Source organism: Diabrotica undecimpunctata, chromosome 7 (genome assembly GCF_040954645.1).
Source record: "Diabrotica undecimpunctata isolate CICGRU chromosome 7, icDiaUnde3, whole genome shotgun sequence".
NCBI classification, from domain to species: Eukaryota; Metazoa; Arthropoda; class Insecta; order Coleoptera; family Chrysomelidae; genus Diabrotica; species Diabrotica undecimpunctata.
In genome coordinates, this window is record NC_092809.1 from 9,199,548 (window position 1) to 9,218,388 (window position 18,841).

The 18,841-nt window shown below is 33.2% G+C and overlaps 1 protein-coding gene across 9 annotated transcripts in view; it reads left to right on the forward strand.

Moving 5' to 3' along the window:
• LOC140444955 (uncharacterized) overlaps positions 1 to 18,841 on the forward strand; it is a 607,786-nt gene that overhangs the window by 83,497 nt on the left and 505,448 nt on the right. Inside the window, exon 1 of one of the 9 annotated variants that reach the window (XM_072536679.1) lies at positions 2,081 to 2,252. The exons of the other annotated variants lie outside the window; for them this stretch is intronic. Within the exon in view, the coding sequence (XP_072392780.1) occupies positions 2,153 to 2,252 (100 nt within the window). The 5' untranslated portion in view covers positions 2,081 to 2,152. Of the gene's footprint in view, positions 1 to 2,080; positions 2,253 to 18,841 lie in introns of those variants that run through there. 9 annotated transcript variants of the gene reach the window in all.

Genomic DNA, 18,841 nt, shown 5'->3' on the forward strand with positions numbered 1-18,841 from the left:
TATATATCTAAATGATTTGCCAAGTGCGTTGGAAAACATCAACTGTGTTCTTTTTGCAGGTGACACAACCTTATTATGTAGAAGTAAAACTGATTACAGTCAGGAAATATTAGAAAAATCTGAATCCTGGTTTAACTGTGACAAACTAAAGTTAAACGAGCAGAAAACCCAGACAATAGTATTTAGTTCCGATATATGGGTTAAACCATCTGAATCAGTAAAGTTACTAGGTGTTACTATGGATACAAGGTTGAACTGGTCGCACCATATTGAAGGATTGTGTAAGAAGCTCGCCTCACAGATTTTTGCCATGTGCAGATTGGCTACTTCTCTGAGTCGAGATATTCTTTTCTTAAGTCAGTTTATTTTAGAATAGTTCATAGTATCCTGACATTGCATAATTCTTTGGGGAAACTCTTTTTGCAGCAATCCAAATTATTGACTCAGCAGAATATCGCGTCAGCTGCAAACCCTTGTTTAATAAGTATGACATTCTTCCTTTACCTTCAGTATATATATATTTGAAAGTTTGTTGGCACTCATCATGGCTATTCTGACTTTCGAGGCAGCTGCTCTGAACAATTGCCTTGAGCTGCAACTAAACCACTCCCTCAGGTTCTTCACGCGTCTTCCTCCTACGCTTCTCCTACCCTCTACTTTTCCTTGAATTATGAGTCTCAAGATGTTGTATCTTTCGCCGCTCATCACATGTCCGAGATATTGCAATTTCCTTTCTTTTATTGTATTTTCCATTTCCCTCTCTCTGCCTATTCTTCTTAACACTTCTGTATTCGTGACTCTATCTACCCATGGAATCCTTAACAATCTTCTAAATGTCCACATTTCAAACGCGTTAAGTCGATTTATTGTATTCCGGTTTAATGTCCATGATTCAGCTCCTTAGTAGAGTACACTGTGTACATATCATTTAATTAGCCTTATTCTGAGGGCCAATGTCAGATCTTTGCTGCATAAAATCTTTTTCATTTTCACGAAGTTGCCACGTGCTTTTTCAATTCTGACTCTTATTTCTGCAGTATAATCGTTATTTTCTGTAATTATCGTTCCCAAGTAAGTATATCTTTTTACTCTCTCAATCTGTTTGTCGCCTACCGTTAATATTTCGTTTGTATTGTTGTTCTTGCTAATTTTCATTTTGGTTTTTTTGATGTTAAGAGAGAGTCCGTATTCTCCACTATATCTTAATATTTTGTTCATTATTCTTTCTAAGTCTTCCAAGTTGTCGGCTATTATGACTGTATCGTCGGCATATCTAATGTTGTTAATTAAACTTCCGTTCACTTTTATGCCGACTGTGTCATTTACCAAAGCTTCTTGTATGATTTCTTCAGAATAAGCATTAAACAATAACGGTGACATTATGCACCCTTACCTGACCCCTCTCCTTATCTCCACTTTTTCTGACACTTCTCTACCAATTTTCACATTTGATCGTTGACTGTAGTATAAATTTAATATCAATGTTACATCCCTCACATCCAGATTCTTGTTTTTGAGTACTTCTATAAGTCGGTCATGTTTTACCTTATCGAATGCCTTGTTGTAGTTTATAAAGCATACATAAAGATCTCGATTAACATCCAAACATCTTTGGGTCAGCACGTTAAAATAAAATAGTGCCTCTCTTGTACCCACTCCATTCCGAAATTCAAAATGGGAATCAATAATATACATCTCCAGCTTAGCGTGTATTCTATTATGGATGATTTTTAGCAGTGTTTTTAAGGTATGTGACATTAGACTGATCGTTCGATAATCACTACATTCTTTGGCATTTGGCATTGTAAATTGCTTAGAATATATGTCTAAAATTTAGTACTGTAACTGTAAAAAATAATTCAGGCATTAATGGGTTTAATGATGTATTCTTTACTAGAAAATATTATCAATTGCGTTTAGACTATTGCTGTCCCATATACTATACAATGGTGAACTTGACAAGTGCATATATCAATCATAAAAAATAGAACAAACGTTCCTTCTTAGTTTTTATTGTACAGTTCCTACAAGTTGCGAGATAAGGATAAGATAACAGCATTTGGAGATTAGGATTGTAGTGTTCAGTGTCTTAGGTGTGTCACAGGTGGCAATGTGAAGTGCGGGAGTGATATATGTTTAAATCGCCACAAAAATGGCCCAGCTTCTACGAAGAATTTCAAGAAGCAGACGCAATTTAAATAGAAGTGACTCCAAGGATGGTTTAGAAGAAGCAGATTCCACCGTTAGCAATAGTATGTTAAAGATTAGATTAGATGATATTAATTTTGACGTTTTAATTTTTTATATTCGCTGCAATATAGTAGATATACTATCGAACATATTCTATTAAGTTAATAGGTCTAAATTTCATAGAATAAATATATTACGAGGATTTATTCAATTTACTAGATTTTTTTATCTAATTATTCAAATAACAGACACTGTTTCTAAAGATTAATTAATTGAAACATAATAATTCTGACTTACCTGTTTCTAATTGTAAAATATAGTATTTGGTTAGTAGACGAGAAATATTAGCACAAAAGTTATTTTTTCATGAAGCACTCACTTGGAGATTGAATTGAAAAGAATGCAATCGTCTACTTTCATTTGAACGTCTTTTCTCTTCGTAAAGAGTGTTAAAAATTTTTTTTCGTAGTATTGTCGGAATAAAAGGTTATTCCTCACATCGTTCAATAGCTTCCAGTAAGCTTGGATTTGTAGTTCACCTGATTAGCCATCGAAAAGAAGTCTCCTGACTTCTCGTTGCTTCTTATAAAGGTCGATACTACCGTACTTAAGTATGTTATGGTTACTATGTATGTATACGACACATAAATGTATATGACACAGAAATACCATCCGAAGATAAATTAGACCACGACCTAATCGACTCATCACCTTATCCGACGTTACATGAACTGCTTTGGGTATTCTGGATCTCATTATTGTACCAGTTAAAAAAAATGTTTGTTTAACATGTACTCAAGTAGAGGTAAGGTGGTGAAATATCTATCAATGAATACACGTGTTCCTTCTAATAAGGTTGTAGATAACTTAATAACTGCGGATGGACCAACACCTAACTTCTTAACATCACCATCGTTCTGCAGAAATGTATTTTTCCCTTGATAAATATCGAAGTCTAATATTAATCCTTTGGGAGTGGCGCAGACAAATTTTTTTAATCCTTCTGGATTAGGTTTACCTGGAACAATTTGTTTTATGTTATACACGTCCGAAAAAGGTATCATTTGTTCGTCCACAGCAACCTTACTGTATCTTGAAAGTGTCAAGCAACCTCTTCGTATTCTTTCAACTATAGGCCGGATCTTAAATAATTTGTCAGCGTTTCTTTGATCTTGAGTTAAAATACTTTTAAATTGTTTTTGATTTGAACATATCTATCACGTGTCATGGCCTGTGTAATACTGTTGACTTTTGTGTTGTCTTAGCCCAAAACATTCTAATTTGTGGATACTTTAGACAGGACATGAGAATAGATATTCCAAAATTTTTTTTCACCCAAGTTAGAGTAACGTTCAAAGGTTTTCCTTTTTCTTGCAAAAATTTAATATTTCTACAATTACAAATATTCTCAAAATCTGAATCATCAAAATACATACCGACGTAGTTTTCAACTTTCCAATTTTGCCACTCGTGGACTGTATCGACAATTCCAATAAACTTACATGCTGAGGGAAAAAACACCCATTTTGTTCCATATATTTTGGTTCTCAAGCCTTTTTCTTTTCGTTCATTAAGTGGCACGTTATCTAATTCAATTGGGATGGTATTTCTGTGTCTTGGTCATCATCTGTATATTGAGCTATCTGATCTGATATAGATCAAGGCTCTATTGAGTGTATTTGCACCTTACTGATGAAAGGGCATCCCAATACATTTTAATAACTTACAAATCAGTATTTATTAAACAAAATGAGTAATCTCAAAATTATTCAAATAACTATTAAATCCATTTTGTTAAAAACACCTCGTATGGCAGCAAAATTTACAAATATAGCATATTTAAGGCGACTATTGTCTATTATTCATTGTTATCTGATATGAATATTGTGACATACCGTATTATATAAATGATAAGATAAAATACATTTTGTTGACATTTTCGCTATTTGGAGAAATACTTCATAATTGAGTTTAATAATAATGTCGACTTACAAACTTACTTACTTACTTACTAGCCAACGCCCACCCTTGGCATGTTAGCCATTTAGTGGCGCGCTGACCAGTATAGACGAGCCGTTTCTCGTAGGCGATCTTCATCCTCCTCGGGTGGGTCTGTTTTCAGGGCTGGGCACTCTGGAAGGTGAGTAGCATCCATCTGGGGCTGATCACATAGTGGACAATTGTCATTTTCGCGGACGCCGATGCGATGTAGATGGGAGGCCAGGTAGTCATGCCCAGTAGTTGTTCTGAACACGGCTACACTAATGGGTCTCGGCAAGTTGCGAGGGATTGGTGACTCGTGGGCACTTACAAACTACTCCAGTTGTCAGAGACAAAAATGTCGCTAATCCTCTAAAAATCATACGAACAAGCTGAATTTTGCCGCAAATGTCAATTTTGAGACACCAAAAAAGATGCAAAGAACTTTTCTACTCCTACCTCCAGGCTTCATCCTAAAACCCGCCCCGTAGGGGAAGGGGAATGGTAAACATCGATTTACCAAGAATCTGTACTCCATAGGAAAAAATGTTTCAAACATGAAGTGTAGCTGAGATAATTTTGAACTAAAATGTTTATTTACCGTTATCTCAGAAATAACGCTTGAGGCGACCGGCGATTTGGAATTTTTTACGCTCGCGGAATAAATTTTTCCACTGAAAAATTTGTTTAATCAATTTTTTAAATAAAATTTGTATCAGCTTATTATTATTATTATATAACAAATGAGAGCAGAGGAGCGAGCTCCTATTATGTCCAAAAAATAAAGAAAAATGTCCTTATAAAACTAATACCAATTAAGTACATCATACAAAAATTGTGAAACAATAAATAAATAATGCATCTTGTAACGATGGCCTCTTAATCTTTTGTCTTGATTTAAAGTGAATATGGTGTTTAGGTTCCCAAAATTATGTTTTAAAATACGGAAGGACATAATTAGGTCACCTCGAAGACGTTGGTGCTCGAATGTCGTGAGATGAGCTATGGATAGTCTGTCTTCATAATTAGGCTTTACACGGCCTTATGCCAGTCTTGTGGCTTTACGCTGAACATTTTCAAGTAGGATTTTATCGCGACTGAGATCTGGATTCCACACTGGCCCGGCACACTCAAGAATAGGTCTAAAGTATATTAAGTAAGTTTACTAACAGAGGTTAGAGATATACGTGTAAAACATTTACGTATCAAAAACAGTTTCGAGTTTGCACGTTTACACACCGACACTATATGATCAGACCAATTTAAGTTCACTATTAATTATTATCACTCCGAGATCGCTATGGGAGGTTACCGAGTTTAAGGGATGTCCCTTAATAAAGTACGGCAGTGATGGGTTATTTTTGCCGATATGCAAATCAACGTATTTTTCAATGTTAAGCGGAAGTAACCATTCTGAGGACCTCTTGAATATTTAATTAAGATCGTGTTGAAGAACATGGTTAATAATTGGATTCACATGTAATTTCGTATTATCAGCGTAAATGGAAGCCTTACTGGATACAATGAGCGGAAGACCACTAGTGTAGATACAAAAAAGTAGCGGTCCAAGTACTGATCTTTGTGGGACTCCACTCTTGACTGGCTTATCTAGTGAGTGGGCTTCTTCAACACGAAAACTGAAGTATCTGTCAGATAGAAAATCTTGAATACAAATGTTTAACTTTCCGCGGATACCATAGTGATCCAGTTTAGGTAGTAATCGACGTTTTGGAACACGGTCGAAAGCTTTGAAGAAGTCTAAGTAGACTACATCAACAGGATGCCGATTGTTTAAAGATAATGACCAATCATTTACACACTGAAGTAATTTTGTGATCGTTGAACGACTCTTGATAAAGCCATGCTGTTTTCATGACCTTGCTGACAACAGGAACCAGGCTGATTGGACGATAATTATTGCAATGAAGTTTATTTCCTTTTTTGAATATAGGATTAACGGAAGCCAATTTCCGTCACGAGGGGAGAGAACCTTGTTTAAAAGAAGCATTCATTATCAGAGATATAGGGATGGCTACAGATTCTGCACATTGTTTAAGGAAAAAGAAGGTGAGTCCGTCTAATCCAGATGATGAATTATTGCGTAGTTTCCATAACTGATGTTTAATTGCATCCGGTGTGAAAGATATATTATCAAGAGTTTTAGACAAACGTGGGCACAACATTCCGAAGATTCGTTATTCGAAGAAAATGATATGGAGACGTTAGAAGATAAAGGTGTGCGAATGTATCGATATTTTTTACTATTACGACTTGCAATGATAGATTCTTCAAATTCTGTTCTTAACTTTAGCAACGATTGTTTGACTCGGTTAGAAAAATTAAGGTGGGCGAGAAAGTCATCAAGGGATCCAGTAAGTTTATTGTTCGCCAAAGCTTTCGCTTATCTCGAATTAAATGGGTAGCTGAAAGGTTATTCCAAAGTTTTTGTTGATTTCTGTATAGCTGCCGTTTGATTGTATGATCAGAAATTTTTATAATAGCAGTATGAAGAAAAGGGTCCCACATTGACGATTGATCAGAATGATTAAGAAAAATAGATTGCCAGTTTAACTGTGATAAAACTGAATTTACATTAAAGAAATCAGTAGTAGCATACGTCACGAAATTATTTTTACTAGGCGGTGTTAACTAAATTGAATGTGAGCAGTAATAAGTGAGTGGTCAGAAGGACCCACAGGAGAGGATACTTTAAGTGTAGAAAATAATTGATCGTCATTTGTGAAAAATAAGTCTAAAATTGATACATTGATACAGTGGGAAGAGAGTTTGGCCTAAACATAAACTGTTCAAAAACAAAACACATGGTGTTTAGCCGTTTAGCACATCAAGATGCACGATTATATGTTGATGGTCATATAATTCAAAGAGTGTCCAGTTTTAATTATCTTGGTTGCCATATTACTGAACAACTAGATCCAGATCAAGAGATAAAACGTAGAATCGAGATAGCCCGCACGACATTTTTAAAAATGAAGTCATTCTTCTGTAATGATAACTTGCAACTTCAACTTCGAAAGCGCATGGTTAAATGCTACATTTGGTCAGTCCTCTTATACGGTGTCGAAGCATGGACATTAAAAATATCCACCATTAATCGTCTGGAGGCCTTTGAAATGTGGCTGCACAGACGTTTACTAAAAATTCTATGGACGGCTATGCTGACAAATGTGGCAGTCCTTGAGAGAGCAAATGCTGCTCGCGAGCTGCTTGATAACATCAAATGTAGAAAGATGGCCTATTTTGGACACGTAGTAAGGGGAGACCGATATAATATTCTTCAACTTATTATGATGGGTAAAATCGAAGGACGCAGAGGAATTGGTAGAAAGCAGGCCTCTTGGTTGAAGAATATCAGGGAGTGGACAGGAATGAGGAAAGCTGAGCAACTCTTTAGAATAGCTCAAGACAGAGACAGTTTCGCCATGTTAATCGCCAACGTCAAGAGGACTTGATAGGGCACGTTAAGAAGAAGAAGTCTAAAATTGAAGGATTATTATTATACAGTTATCAGTTGTTATAAATTTGAGTTCATGATAAAGTTTTTAAACAAATTTTGGGAATTGATAGTATCAGTTTTGGAAATATTGGGCCAGCTAATCTCTGGAAAATTGAAATCTCCAACAACAATGAGATTTTCAAGGGATGATAATTCCTCAAGTTTGTCAATAAGCATATTGTCCTGAGTAAGTACTGTATCCGGAGGTCGGTATATGCAAACTATATTAAATGTGAAAGAGGGATTACTAATAAGTAAGTGGATAATTTCTATACCGGGTACGTCTATTGTTTTATTACTGGTGGAAAAGTATTGGTAATTTCATTTGCTAAATAGATGCATACTCCTCCCCCTCGACGAGTACCTCTATCTCTATGAAATATAGTAAAATTATCAATGTTTACAATGGCATTGGGGATAGAAGAATTAAGCCAAGTTTCTGTTAGGAGAATAATATGAGGTTTTAGATATATATTTTAATATGAGGTACATGAAATAACAGTATTTATAAATTCATTAAATTTGGACATAAGGGACTTTAGATTCGTATACATAAGAAGCCAATCCGTAAAGTTTGGTGCAAAAGAGTTATCAACGAAATTTCATCGTCTTTGGACAACCATTCACATATTTGATCGTCAAGGTCATTTTCACCTTTATTTTTACGAGTTTCAAGCTCAGTACGAAGTTCCTTTAAACGAAGTTGCTGCATATTATGTGTCTTGTCATCAATAACAGAATAAGTTTCAGTAGATTTATTTTCCAAAAAGTTTTTTTGTTATGAAAAATTTTTTGAGTGTGGTGTTCAGAACTCATTATTACTTTTATCACGCGGGGATAATGTTCATTTTGATTTGGTTTACCGACTCTATAAAATGTAACAGGACTCTTGACGTCCAATGACTTCTAGGTCTAAATTTATTTTATTTTTTTATCATGATCTTTTTTATTTTGTACGTCTCCTGTAGGCTCAGGGACGCCTCTAATCAAAAAATTTTTGGAAAGAGATATGCGGTCAGCTGCTTCATTGACAATCATCATACAATCTTCGCTTATCCACTGCTGGACATAGATCTCCCTCATAATTTTCCATCTATTTCGATCCTGTGCCTCTTGCATCCAATTCCTATGACAACGTTTTAGATCGTCAGTCCAACGTGTTGGTGGACGACCTCTGCTTCGGTAGGCACCATCTCTTGGTCTCCATTCCAGTATCCGCTTTGTCCATCTATTATCTGTCATTCGAGCCACGTGACCTGCCCAGTTCCATTTCAGTGTTGCTACTCTCTCTACTGCATCAGCTACTCCTCTTCTTTGTCGTAGCTGGCGATCTGGGATCTTGTCTCGTAGTGAAACGCCCAACATAGCACGCTCCATCGCCCTTTGACACACACGGGTCTTTTGAACTGTTCTCCTTGTCATGGTCAACGTTTCCGCACCGTAAGTTAACACTGGCAAAACACACTGATTAAACGTTTTTCTTTTAAGGCATATTGGTATATCAAACGATTTAAAAATATGGTTCAGCTTGCCGAAGGCTGCAAAAGCCAGTCTTATACGACGGAGAAGCTCAGCGGTTTGGTTATCTTTTCCTATGTGGATCTCATGACCTAGGTATTTATAGGCCATTACCTGGTCTATGGATTTTGTTCCTACGCATATATCTTCGCTGACTACAAGATTTGTCATCATCTGGGTTTTAGATATATTTATTTTCAATCCTCCTTCTAGCGAGGAAAGGTAGAGCTGATTTAAAAGTTCTTTGGCCTCATCTATCCTATCAGCTATTAGTACAATATCATCTGCAAACCTTAGATGGCTAAGCTTTTCTCCGTTTATGTTTATGCCCTTGTCGGTCAGTTTTGCCCTTTTACATATATATTCCAAAAGCGTAGTGAACAGTTTCACCGATATGGTGTCCCCCTGGCGTACTCCACATTGTATCGGGAATTTCTGGGTTTGACGATCGCCCACTCTAACACTGGCTGTTGCGTTTTGGTATATGTGTTTAATTATATTTATATACCGATAGTCAATTCGGCATTCTGTCAAGGCTTCCAACATTTTTTGTTGATTTACGGTGTCGAATGCCTTTTCATAGTCGACAAATATTAAAGCTAGTGGTTTATTATATTCAGTGCATTTTTCTATAAGATTTTTTATTACCAGTAGGTGATCGTTTGTTCCATAGCCTTTTCTAAAACCCGCCTGTTCTATGGGCTGATAAAATGACAATGCTATCGGTAAATTATGTTGTAATAGAATTAAGTTGATTTAATATATTGCTGAATTCAGATAATTTAATATCAAAGTCTTCAATTTTCTTCTTAATCTCCGCTTTAAATTCCACTAGTAGACTCTTGATTTCAGTAATATTCCCAATGTTTGAACTACATGCATTGCAAAGTATACATATCCCACCTACTTTTTGCCTCGTAACTCGATCATCCACCGACAGATCAGTACAAGCGATGTGTATTGGTTTCCTACAGCCATCATACTGGAGCTTTCTATTGGAGGTAGAAGTTAGCTTTGAAAAATTAGCGCAAAACGATGTATTAGGCATGATTAACTTTGTGCTATTTTTAGATATGAATAATAATTATTGGATTGATAATAAACAGCAAATCTGTCGTTATCGCATAATTGAATGTTTAAAAAAACAATCACAATAAATATTTTTTTTTGTTTTTTAGCAACACATTTAAAATCAATTAAATTTTAATTTGTTGGAGTATAGGAAAATACGACCGCTTCGATCCAAGTCTAAGGACTTAGACGGGAATCCTTAGTCAGAGTCCAAGTCCCTAACTTGACGGTAAAAATTCAATACCTGCGTTTTAAAGGTGGATAGTGCAGTTTCTGCAATCCTGTTAAATAAATAAACATTGTAGCCCAGGGAAATAAGCATTTTTTCATGACACTCGTCCGGCCAGGCAAACGACAGTTGTTATGAGTAGTATGGACCTCTGTAACAAAAACCTATATGTTTCCTGCAGTCGATTTTTTGGACTTGATTAGTTATTAACAAATTAAGGTCAAAAAACGGAAAATTTTTGCTTTTTTCGTCCATCAGCAAAAAGTGAAGCATTTTAGACAAATTTTAGAAGAGAAGAAACTTTAAGTCATATAAAAACCTTTAAAATGGCGTTTTCTAAATGTTTCTATCCTTATTTGTTGCTTGGAAAGTTGCAAAATAAGTCAAAAATTTCGGTTTTTTATAAATGTTAATAACTTTTTTGAAAATAAACTTATAACATTTATATTTCATGGAATGCTGTGCCTTGTAGTACTTAAAATATGGTTAAAATTTCAACGTGATCAGTCAAATATTTTAAAAGTTATTTTATTTGTTTATCCCAAATTATTTTTTTTTGCAACAATATAAGTCAGAAAATTATATAGTTTTAGTAATTGTAAGGGTAGTTTCTGGAAGAAGAAGACTTGTTCTATTATTAACATTAAAAAAAAATTAAGAAAATTAATTTTAAATATTGCAAAATAATTTTGCAAAAACATGTCGCTTTTTTGCTTATAAACAATTAGAATAACTTTTTAACCATTGCCTGCAAGAATATTATTTTTTTAGATTGAAGAAGCCTGAATTTTTTCACAAATTTAAAAGAAAAAAATTTGTCCTAAAATAATTTGGGACAAAGTAAGCCTCTTTTTTTTATTTTATTCATAGCAGCTTTGTTTGTAATAATTAATAAATCTAATTAGCGTTATTTAAAAGAAAATACTTTATAGTTTTAACGTACCAAATTCTAAAAAGATTGCCCTTCAACGAAATCGTCCACAAAGCTTCAAAATGTGGAAAAAACTCACGGAAGCCGAAGGGAGGGGGAAGGAGCTGTTAGCTGTATCGCTGGTTTTTATTTATGGGTTTCAACGTTCCTTTTTTAATTTGTATGTAGTGTTTGCGTACATTACGAATAAGCATTATTTCAATAAATTGTTAAATAAACTATCTAATTTGCTTCAATTTTTTTTTTTCAATTTTTATTATAATATTTGAGATAATTTTTATTTAACAACATAAATATTTATAATTAATTTATACCTCTTTAATAAAATTGTAAATAATTTATTTATAATAGATTTTATGAAAACAACAAATTGTCCTAATCAATTGTTTCTAAAATTAGTATTGCTTTGGAAATATTAATTAAAATAATTTTTCTAATGTCTATTCTTTATTATTTTATTATTATTCTTTTTAAGTTAGTTAATTAATTTCATGTTATCAAATGAACTATCCTACAATAAAGTCGTCAAGAATGCAACTCAGTAATATTGGCAATATAATTTTAAAGTCATCTACTTTAAAATATATGTTTATATATATATATATATATATATATATATATATATATATATATATATATATATACAGGGTGATTGATTATTGTAAGGATTAGTTTTAAAATTAGTTACAATCTTACAGGCTGTTCCATAAGATGGTGGCAGACCAAACTTTTGTTTTTTTCTGCTTCACTTCCACATCACAACAATGTAAAGTTTTATTATATTATACCGGGGATTTAAAAAGTTCTAACCAATATTACCTGAAAATCGTATCAAGTTTAACTCCCTGTATAATTAAAATGGAGTATAGGAACATTGATATATTGCAACCATAGTTTTTTAATAATTGTTAAAAATTATAAAACAAATTCGTTTTTATAATATTCGTTAAATCAAATACAGGGTAAGTCAAAATGCAAGTACATTATTTTCTTGGTAATTTTAAATAGAACACCCTGTATTTTATATAACTATCAAAAAGTACTAATATCGTACTTCAAATTTTATAAAGTACTCCCTATACCTAAAGTTATCAGTTTTCTAGATATTTTTATTTTTCTATCAAAGTATTAATTTGGTATATATTTTAACGTTTACCAATAATTATTTTGAGTCGGCCATGATTGATTTGTCAGAAACTGACAGTTTGACATTATTGTTTATTAATTTAGTATTGGGATACACCGTAAATTAGCAATAATTATTATTTAGTAATTCAGTAATTAATTCAATTTAAATTAGCAATAATGAATTTTACTACTGATGAAATGGTAGATATGATCTGGATATTGGGGGAATGCAATAAAAATTCATTACTATCAGCTAGAACTTATCAAGAATGGTTTTTAGATAGGCGGCAACCTAGACAAGATACATTTGAAAAATTGAAAGATCGATTTAACCGCACTGGTAAGGTGGTCCCAAGATCACCGGAATTCAATAAAATGGATTCATTTTTCGGGGGTTACGTTAAGAAGGAAGTATATAAAATACCACCAACAAGAAGGGATTATGAAAAATAGAATCCGAATTGCATTTCAAAATATTTCTTTACAAATGCTTAGTAGGTAATGTGAGCAACTCTTTCAATGACCGCTTTCAAGTATGCACAGATGTTTTGGGAGGTCATTTTGAACACCTTACTTAAGCAAGATAAGTTAAAATTACTATTATTTTTTATAAATTTTATTTCAAATAAATTGTTTTCTTTTATGTGTCGCTATTTCGTTACTGAATTAATAATTATATTTGATAATTATTATTGGTAAACGTTAAAATATCTACCAAATTAATACTTTGATAGAAAAATAAAAATATCTAGAAAACTAATAACTTTAGTATAGGGAGTACTTTATAAAATTTGAAGTACGATATTAGTACTTTTCGATAGTGATATAAAATACAGGGTGTTCTATTTAAAATTACCAAGAAAATAATGTACTTGCATTTTGACTTACCCTGTATTTGATTTAACGAATATTATAAAAACGAATATGTTTTGTAAGTTTTAACAATTATTAAAAAACTATGGTTGCAATAGATCAATGTTCCTATATTTCTTTGTAATTATACAGGGAGTTAAACTTGATACGATTTTCAGATAATATTGGTTATACCTTTTTAAATACCTGGTATAACATAATAAAACTTTACATTGTTGTAATGGGGAAGTAAAGCAGATTTCAAATTTAAAATAAAATACAGGGTGTTCCATTTAAAAAAAACATAAGTTTGGTCTGCCACCATCTTATGGAACACCCTGTAAGATTGTAACTAATTTTAAAATGTGGAGTTTAAAACTGCCTACAATTTTTGTCAACAACTTTTTTTTGTAATTCTTACTATAACAGATCTACTGAGATTTCTTAATTGTTATAAACAAAGCTGCTATGAATTAAATAAAAAAAGAGGCTAACTTTGTCCCAAATTATTTTAGGACAAATTTTTTTCTTCTAAATTTGTAAAAAAATTTAGGCTTTTTAAATATAAAAAAATAATGTTCTTACAGGCAATGGCTAAAAAGTTATTCTAATTGTTTATAAGCAAAAAATCGACATGTTTTTGCAAAATTATTTTGCAATATTTAAAATTAATTTTCTTAATTTTTTTTTAATGTTAATAATAAAACAAGTCTTCTTCTTCAAAAAACTATCATTACAATTACTAAAACTATATAATTTTCTGACTTATATTGTTGCAAAAAAAATTAATTTGGGATAAACAAATAAAATAACTCTTAAACTATTTGACCGATCACTTTGAAATTTTAACAATATTTTAAGCACTTATAGACACAGCATTCTATGAAATATAAATATTATAAGTTTATTTTCAAAAAAGTTATTAACATTTATAAAAAACCGAAATTTTTGACCTATTTTGCAATTTCCGAAGCAACAAATAAGGATAGAAACATTTAGTGAACGCCATTTTGAAGGTTTTTATATGACTTAAAAGTTTCTTCTGCTCTAAAATTTGTTTAAAATGCTTCACTTTTTGCCGATAGACAAAAAAAGCAAAATTTTTCCGTTTTTTGACCTTAATTTGTTAATAACTAATTAAGTCCAAAAAATCGACTGCAGGAAACATATAGGTTTTTGTTACAGAGGTCCATACTACTCAAAACAACTGTCGTTTGCCTGGCCGGACGAGTGTCAAAAACAGGGTACTTTTTTTGCTTATTTCCCTGGCCTATTGGGCGATTTTTGCCATATTGTTTGTAGAGATCAAATCTCTAACGACTGGACTATCATTTTTGTAGTTCCAACGCCAATTCCCCTTTATTGTCTATCGCTTTTGTATATGCAATAAAATGACTTAAATGATTACTCGCTCCTGTAAGACATAAAATACATTATCATCATCCCTGTTTAAAATTTTATCGAGATTTGTTTTAAAAACCCCTAACATGAAACCTCAAAGAAAAACTAATCGGTGTTGCTTAGATAAGTTAGTGAAATGATCAAAGACTACCGAAAAGGTGATAGTTCGCTAGATGATCCACTTCTTTACTCAACAACGATCTTAAGAATCATTCTCGCGAATCTTTTATCTTATTCCTTTGTCGTTCGGTATCCTGAAGGGGCTATAACTCCCTTTGTGTAAGAGAGAAGAGTTTGTGTAAGGTGGAGCAAGTGAAATGAATGGGAGAACTTTCGAATGAAGAGTTTTTCACAGTTTAGCCTACAGATGAACGTAAGAGGAATATTTCAATTAAAATAGGAGTTAAAACTTAAGGAAGTTGTTTGAAAAATTAGCTTATGTTTTGTAATGGAAGTTGAGAAAATGAAGTTTTTTATTAAATTGTCAAGTGGGCGAAGCTGGTAATAAGGAACGTGTTAATTAAAATTTTCTTTTTTATTTCTAGAAGTTGAGCCGGTTTTGTTTGGTGAGCTCACTTTAAGAAATTGTTTGAATTTAAAATCTTAAATGAATTTATGTACGATGACTGCTCATCTTTCTTTTTGTAATGCCTCTCGCGGGAATTTTGGAAATCGTCAATGTAGCTTTAATTTTATTTAGGATTGCTTAAAATAAGAACGTGGTCGCATACAGGGTGCTCCGATGAAAACCAAACAGAGGTATTATCAGGCACTGTGTCATTTTATTTTACTTTAACTCCTAAGCTATGGTAAAAATCACCCCAACATTTTTAACGGCCATGTAAAGTCCCATTATTTACCACCCACATCGAGGCAGGATTTCAAAGAAAACTCAAAACCTCGACAATATGCTTAATGATAAAATATTACAAGTCGTGTTGGGATCCAATATCAGCTCAAGGAAAATAAAGTACGGGCTACCACAGAGATCGGCTCTTGCTCAACTCCTCTTTAAGCATTTCAAACATGCCAGAAACAAAAGCAAGAAAATTTGACTATCCAGGTGTGCTTGCAATAAGGTATCACTATATCGAAGAGTTAGAGGAAATCTTACCAGAAGACTTGGAAAAAATAAGAGAATATTTTTGTAAATAGAGATTTCAGCCAAATGGGAACAAAGCAGAAGTCAATTTGAAAACACCCACAATAAAATACCAAAATATTTGGTTGTGACTCTTTGATAGAACTTTATCTTTTAGGGAACATCTGACGAAAACTGCAAGAAAATTAACATAATTAATTACAATTAGATAACAAAATAGATACTCAACTAAATCACACTATGAGAATGATTGCTTGTGTTATTAAACTAACCCCCACGCATCGGCAACCTCTTTTAAGTCACATACCACCTTCTGTATATAAGCCTCATGAATCATCTCCTAAAATTGTTCCTAAAGATAATTCATAAAAGAATCTATAAGCTGTGTGAAAGTCAAATTTCCCCCAACCAGTTCGGGTTCACAAATGCTGTTGCTACTAGAGAGGCCTTGTTCTCAGTACAAGTCTTATTCCAAAGATGCAGAGACGTCAACTGCGACGTATACGCATGTGTGGTTGATTACAAGAAAGCGTTTGATCGAGTACAGCACGCCAAGATGATACAAATACTAAAACAACCAAGAATTAACAACAAAGATCTGAAAATAATCAGAAATCTTTACTGGAATCAGACAACAAATCTCAGAGTTGAAGGTGAACATACTGACTAAAATCCCAAAATCATGCGTGGAGTAAGGCAAGGCTGTATTTTGTCTCCTCTAATCTTTAATCTGTACTCTGAAAGAATATTTGTCGAAACTTTGCACGAAACTAAAAAAGGTATTCTACTAAATAGTTACCGGCTAACCAACATCAGATATGCAGATGACACCATAGTATTTTCGGACAACTTAGAAGACCTATAAGTTCTTATGAACAAAATCACGTATTACAGTCAACAATATGGACTCAATATAAATGTTAAGAAGACAAAGCTTATGATAATTAGCAAGAAAAGTATAATAGAAGGTCAACTCTACGTCAACCAATCCCCTGTAGAAAGAGTGACGCACTACAACTATCTAGGCACCATAATAAATGAAGAATGGACCAACGACCAGAAGATTAGAGCACGCATCGGAAAAGCTAGATCCACCTTCAATTGGATGGGGGCCTTCTTCAAGAGTCACAACCTCTCTCTTGATACAAAAGTAAGAATGTTGCGATGCTACGTCTTCTCTGTCCTTTTTTATGGTCTTGAATCGTGGACCTTGAACGAAGATATGTGCAGAAAACTGAAAGCATTTGAGATGTGGCTATATCGGAGAATGCTTAAGATCCCGTGGACTGACCGAGTCACAAATGAGGAGGTCCTCAGAAGAATGAATAAGAACCGAGATATACTGACTACCATTAAATCTCGAAAGTTACAGTTCTTCGGACATATTATGCGAAATGAATCCAGATATGCTCTCCTTCAAGCCATCCTGCAAGGAAAAATATTTCCAAAACGAGATCCAGGAAGAAAAAGAACATCTTGGTTAAATAACCTCAGAATCTGGTTCAATACAACATCTGGGCAGCTTTTCCGCGCTGATCGCCAACATTCGTAACGGATAGGCACATCAAGAAGAAGAAGAGACCACCTTCTAAACTTAGACGAATAAATCGTCGGCTTTATGCAATAGTGGCTTAACTCAAAAATTGACAAAATTGAGTTAACAACCCCAGAGCGCTTGAAAAAGCCTTATTTATGACCTGCAAAACTGACACAATAATAATAGCAAAAATTTCCGCTAGACGTCACTAGTGTCGTTATGTATATATGAACCCTGTCGAAATCAAATTTCTATGCAATACCGGCACTTTTGAGTTGTGCCACTATAGCAGACAATTTTAGATATTTTCAAACTATATCAATGAGAATTTTGGGAGAATTTTGGAGTTGTATCACATTAACTAAAAGGAATAAATGTATTGTTTTAAAAATGTCAGATCCAAAGGGTTATTAGAAAAGAAGTGAATTAATCCTATCTTGAGCCTCGTAACGATAGTAATAATATCAATATTATTTTAATGTATAATTCCAAATAATCGATTTAGTAGAAAATCTTAGACGATTTTTTGATTATATCTACCAGTTTATAAACAAAAAATAAATCCGTTTTAGTTCTGATGCGGACCCTCATTACGTGAATGATGATGATGGTGTATCGTCTACATTTACAGAGGTCTGTGATGAAAATGTGGAGACGATGTGAAAATGTGAAAATAAACCTAAAAGTAGGAAAAGGAGGGCTTGTTCGGACCAATGGAAAAGAAATGTAACATCGCTATTTAGTTGTCGGCCATACTCAAAATGAGGGTGATAGCTGCCACTCTTTAATAGAAAGAAATATCACTAAGCTTTAAAAGAAGAACCTATTTATCTACCTACTCATTACGCTATGCTAATCCGAACTGCTTGTTGCAGAAGATTATTCGAAGTACACGAATTATAATGATTTTTTTGACCTGAAAAAGTTAAATACTAAAACAAAGACAATTTTTAATGAATATGTCCAAGGAAATACTTTTCATTTCAACGATATTTCTGCAATTCATGTTAAAAAAAAAGCTCTGGTACTTACTACTATTTTAAAACTTCATTTGCACAAGAGCATTACAGATCAGTTGATACCACCAAGAAAAAACTGAAAAGGTTTAGAAAGCATGGGTATTATAGAACTAGAAAAGGCTTACACTGGCAGCCTGTCAATAACTCAAAAGAAGAAAAAAGTCCTTAATAGCCTTTGTGAACACAAGAGTGTTCCACCATTCACGCTGATTTCTACCGACATTTAAAGCATTGTTAATCATAACTTTTTCTATTATTATTAATATATACTTTTTTTAATTCGTTCTTATAGTTGTTAATAAACACATTTTCTCATTCAAGTAACATGTCGTATTTATTCTTTATTGAACCTTTATTTCAGTTGAT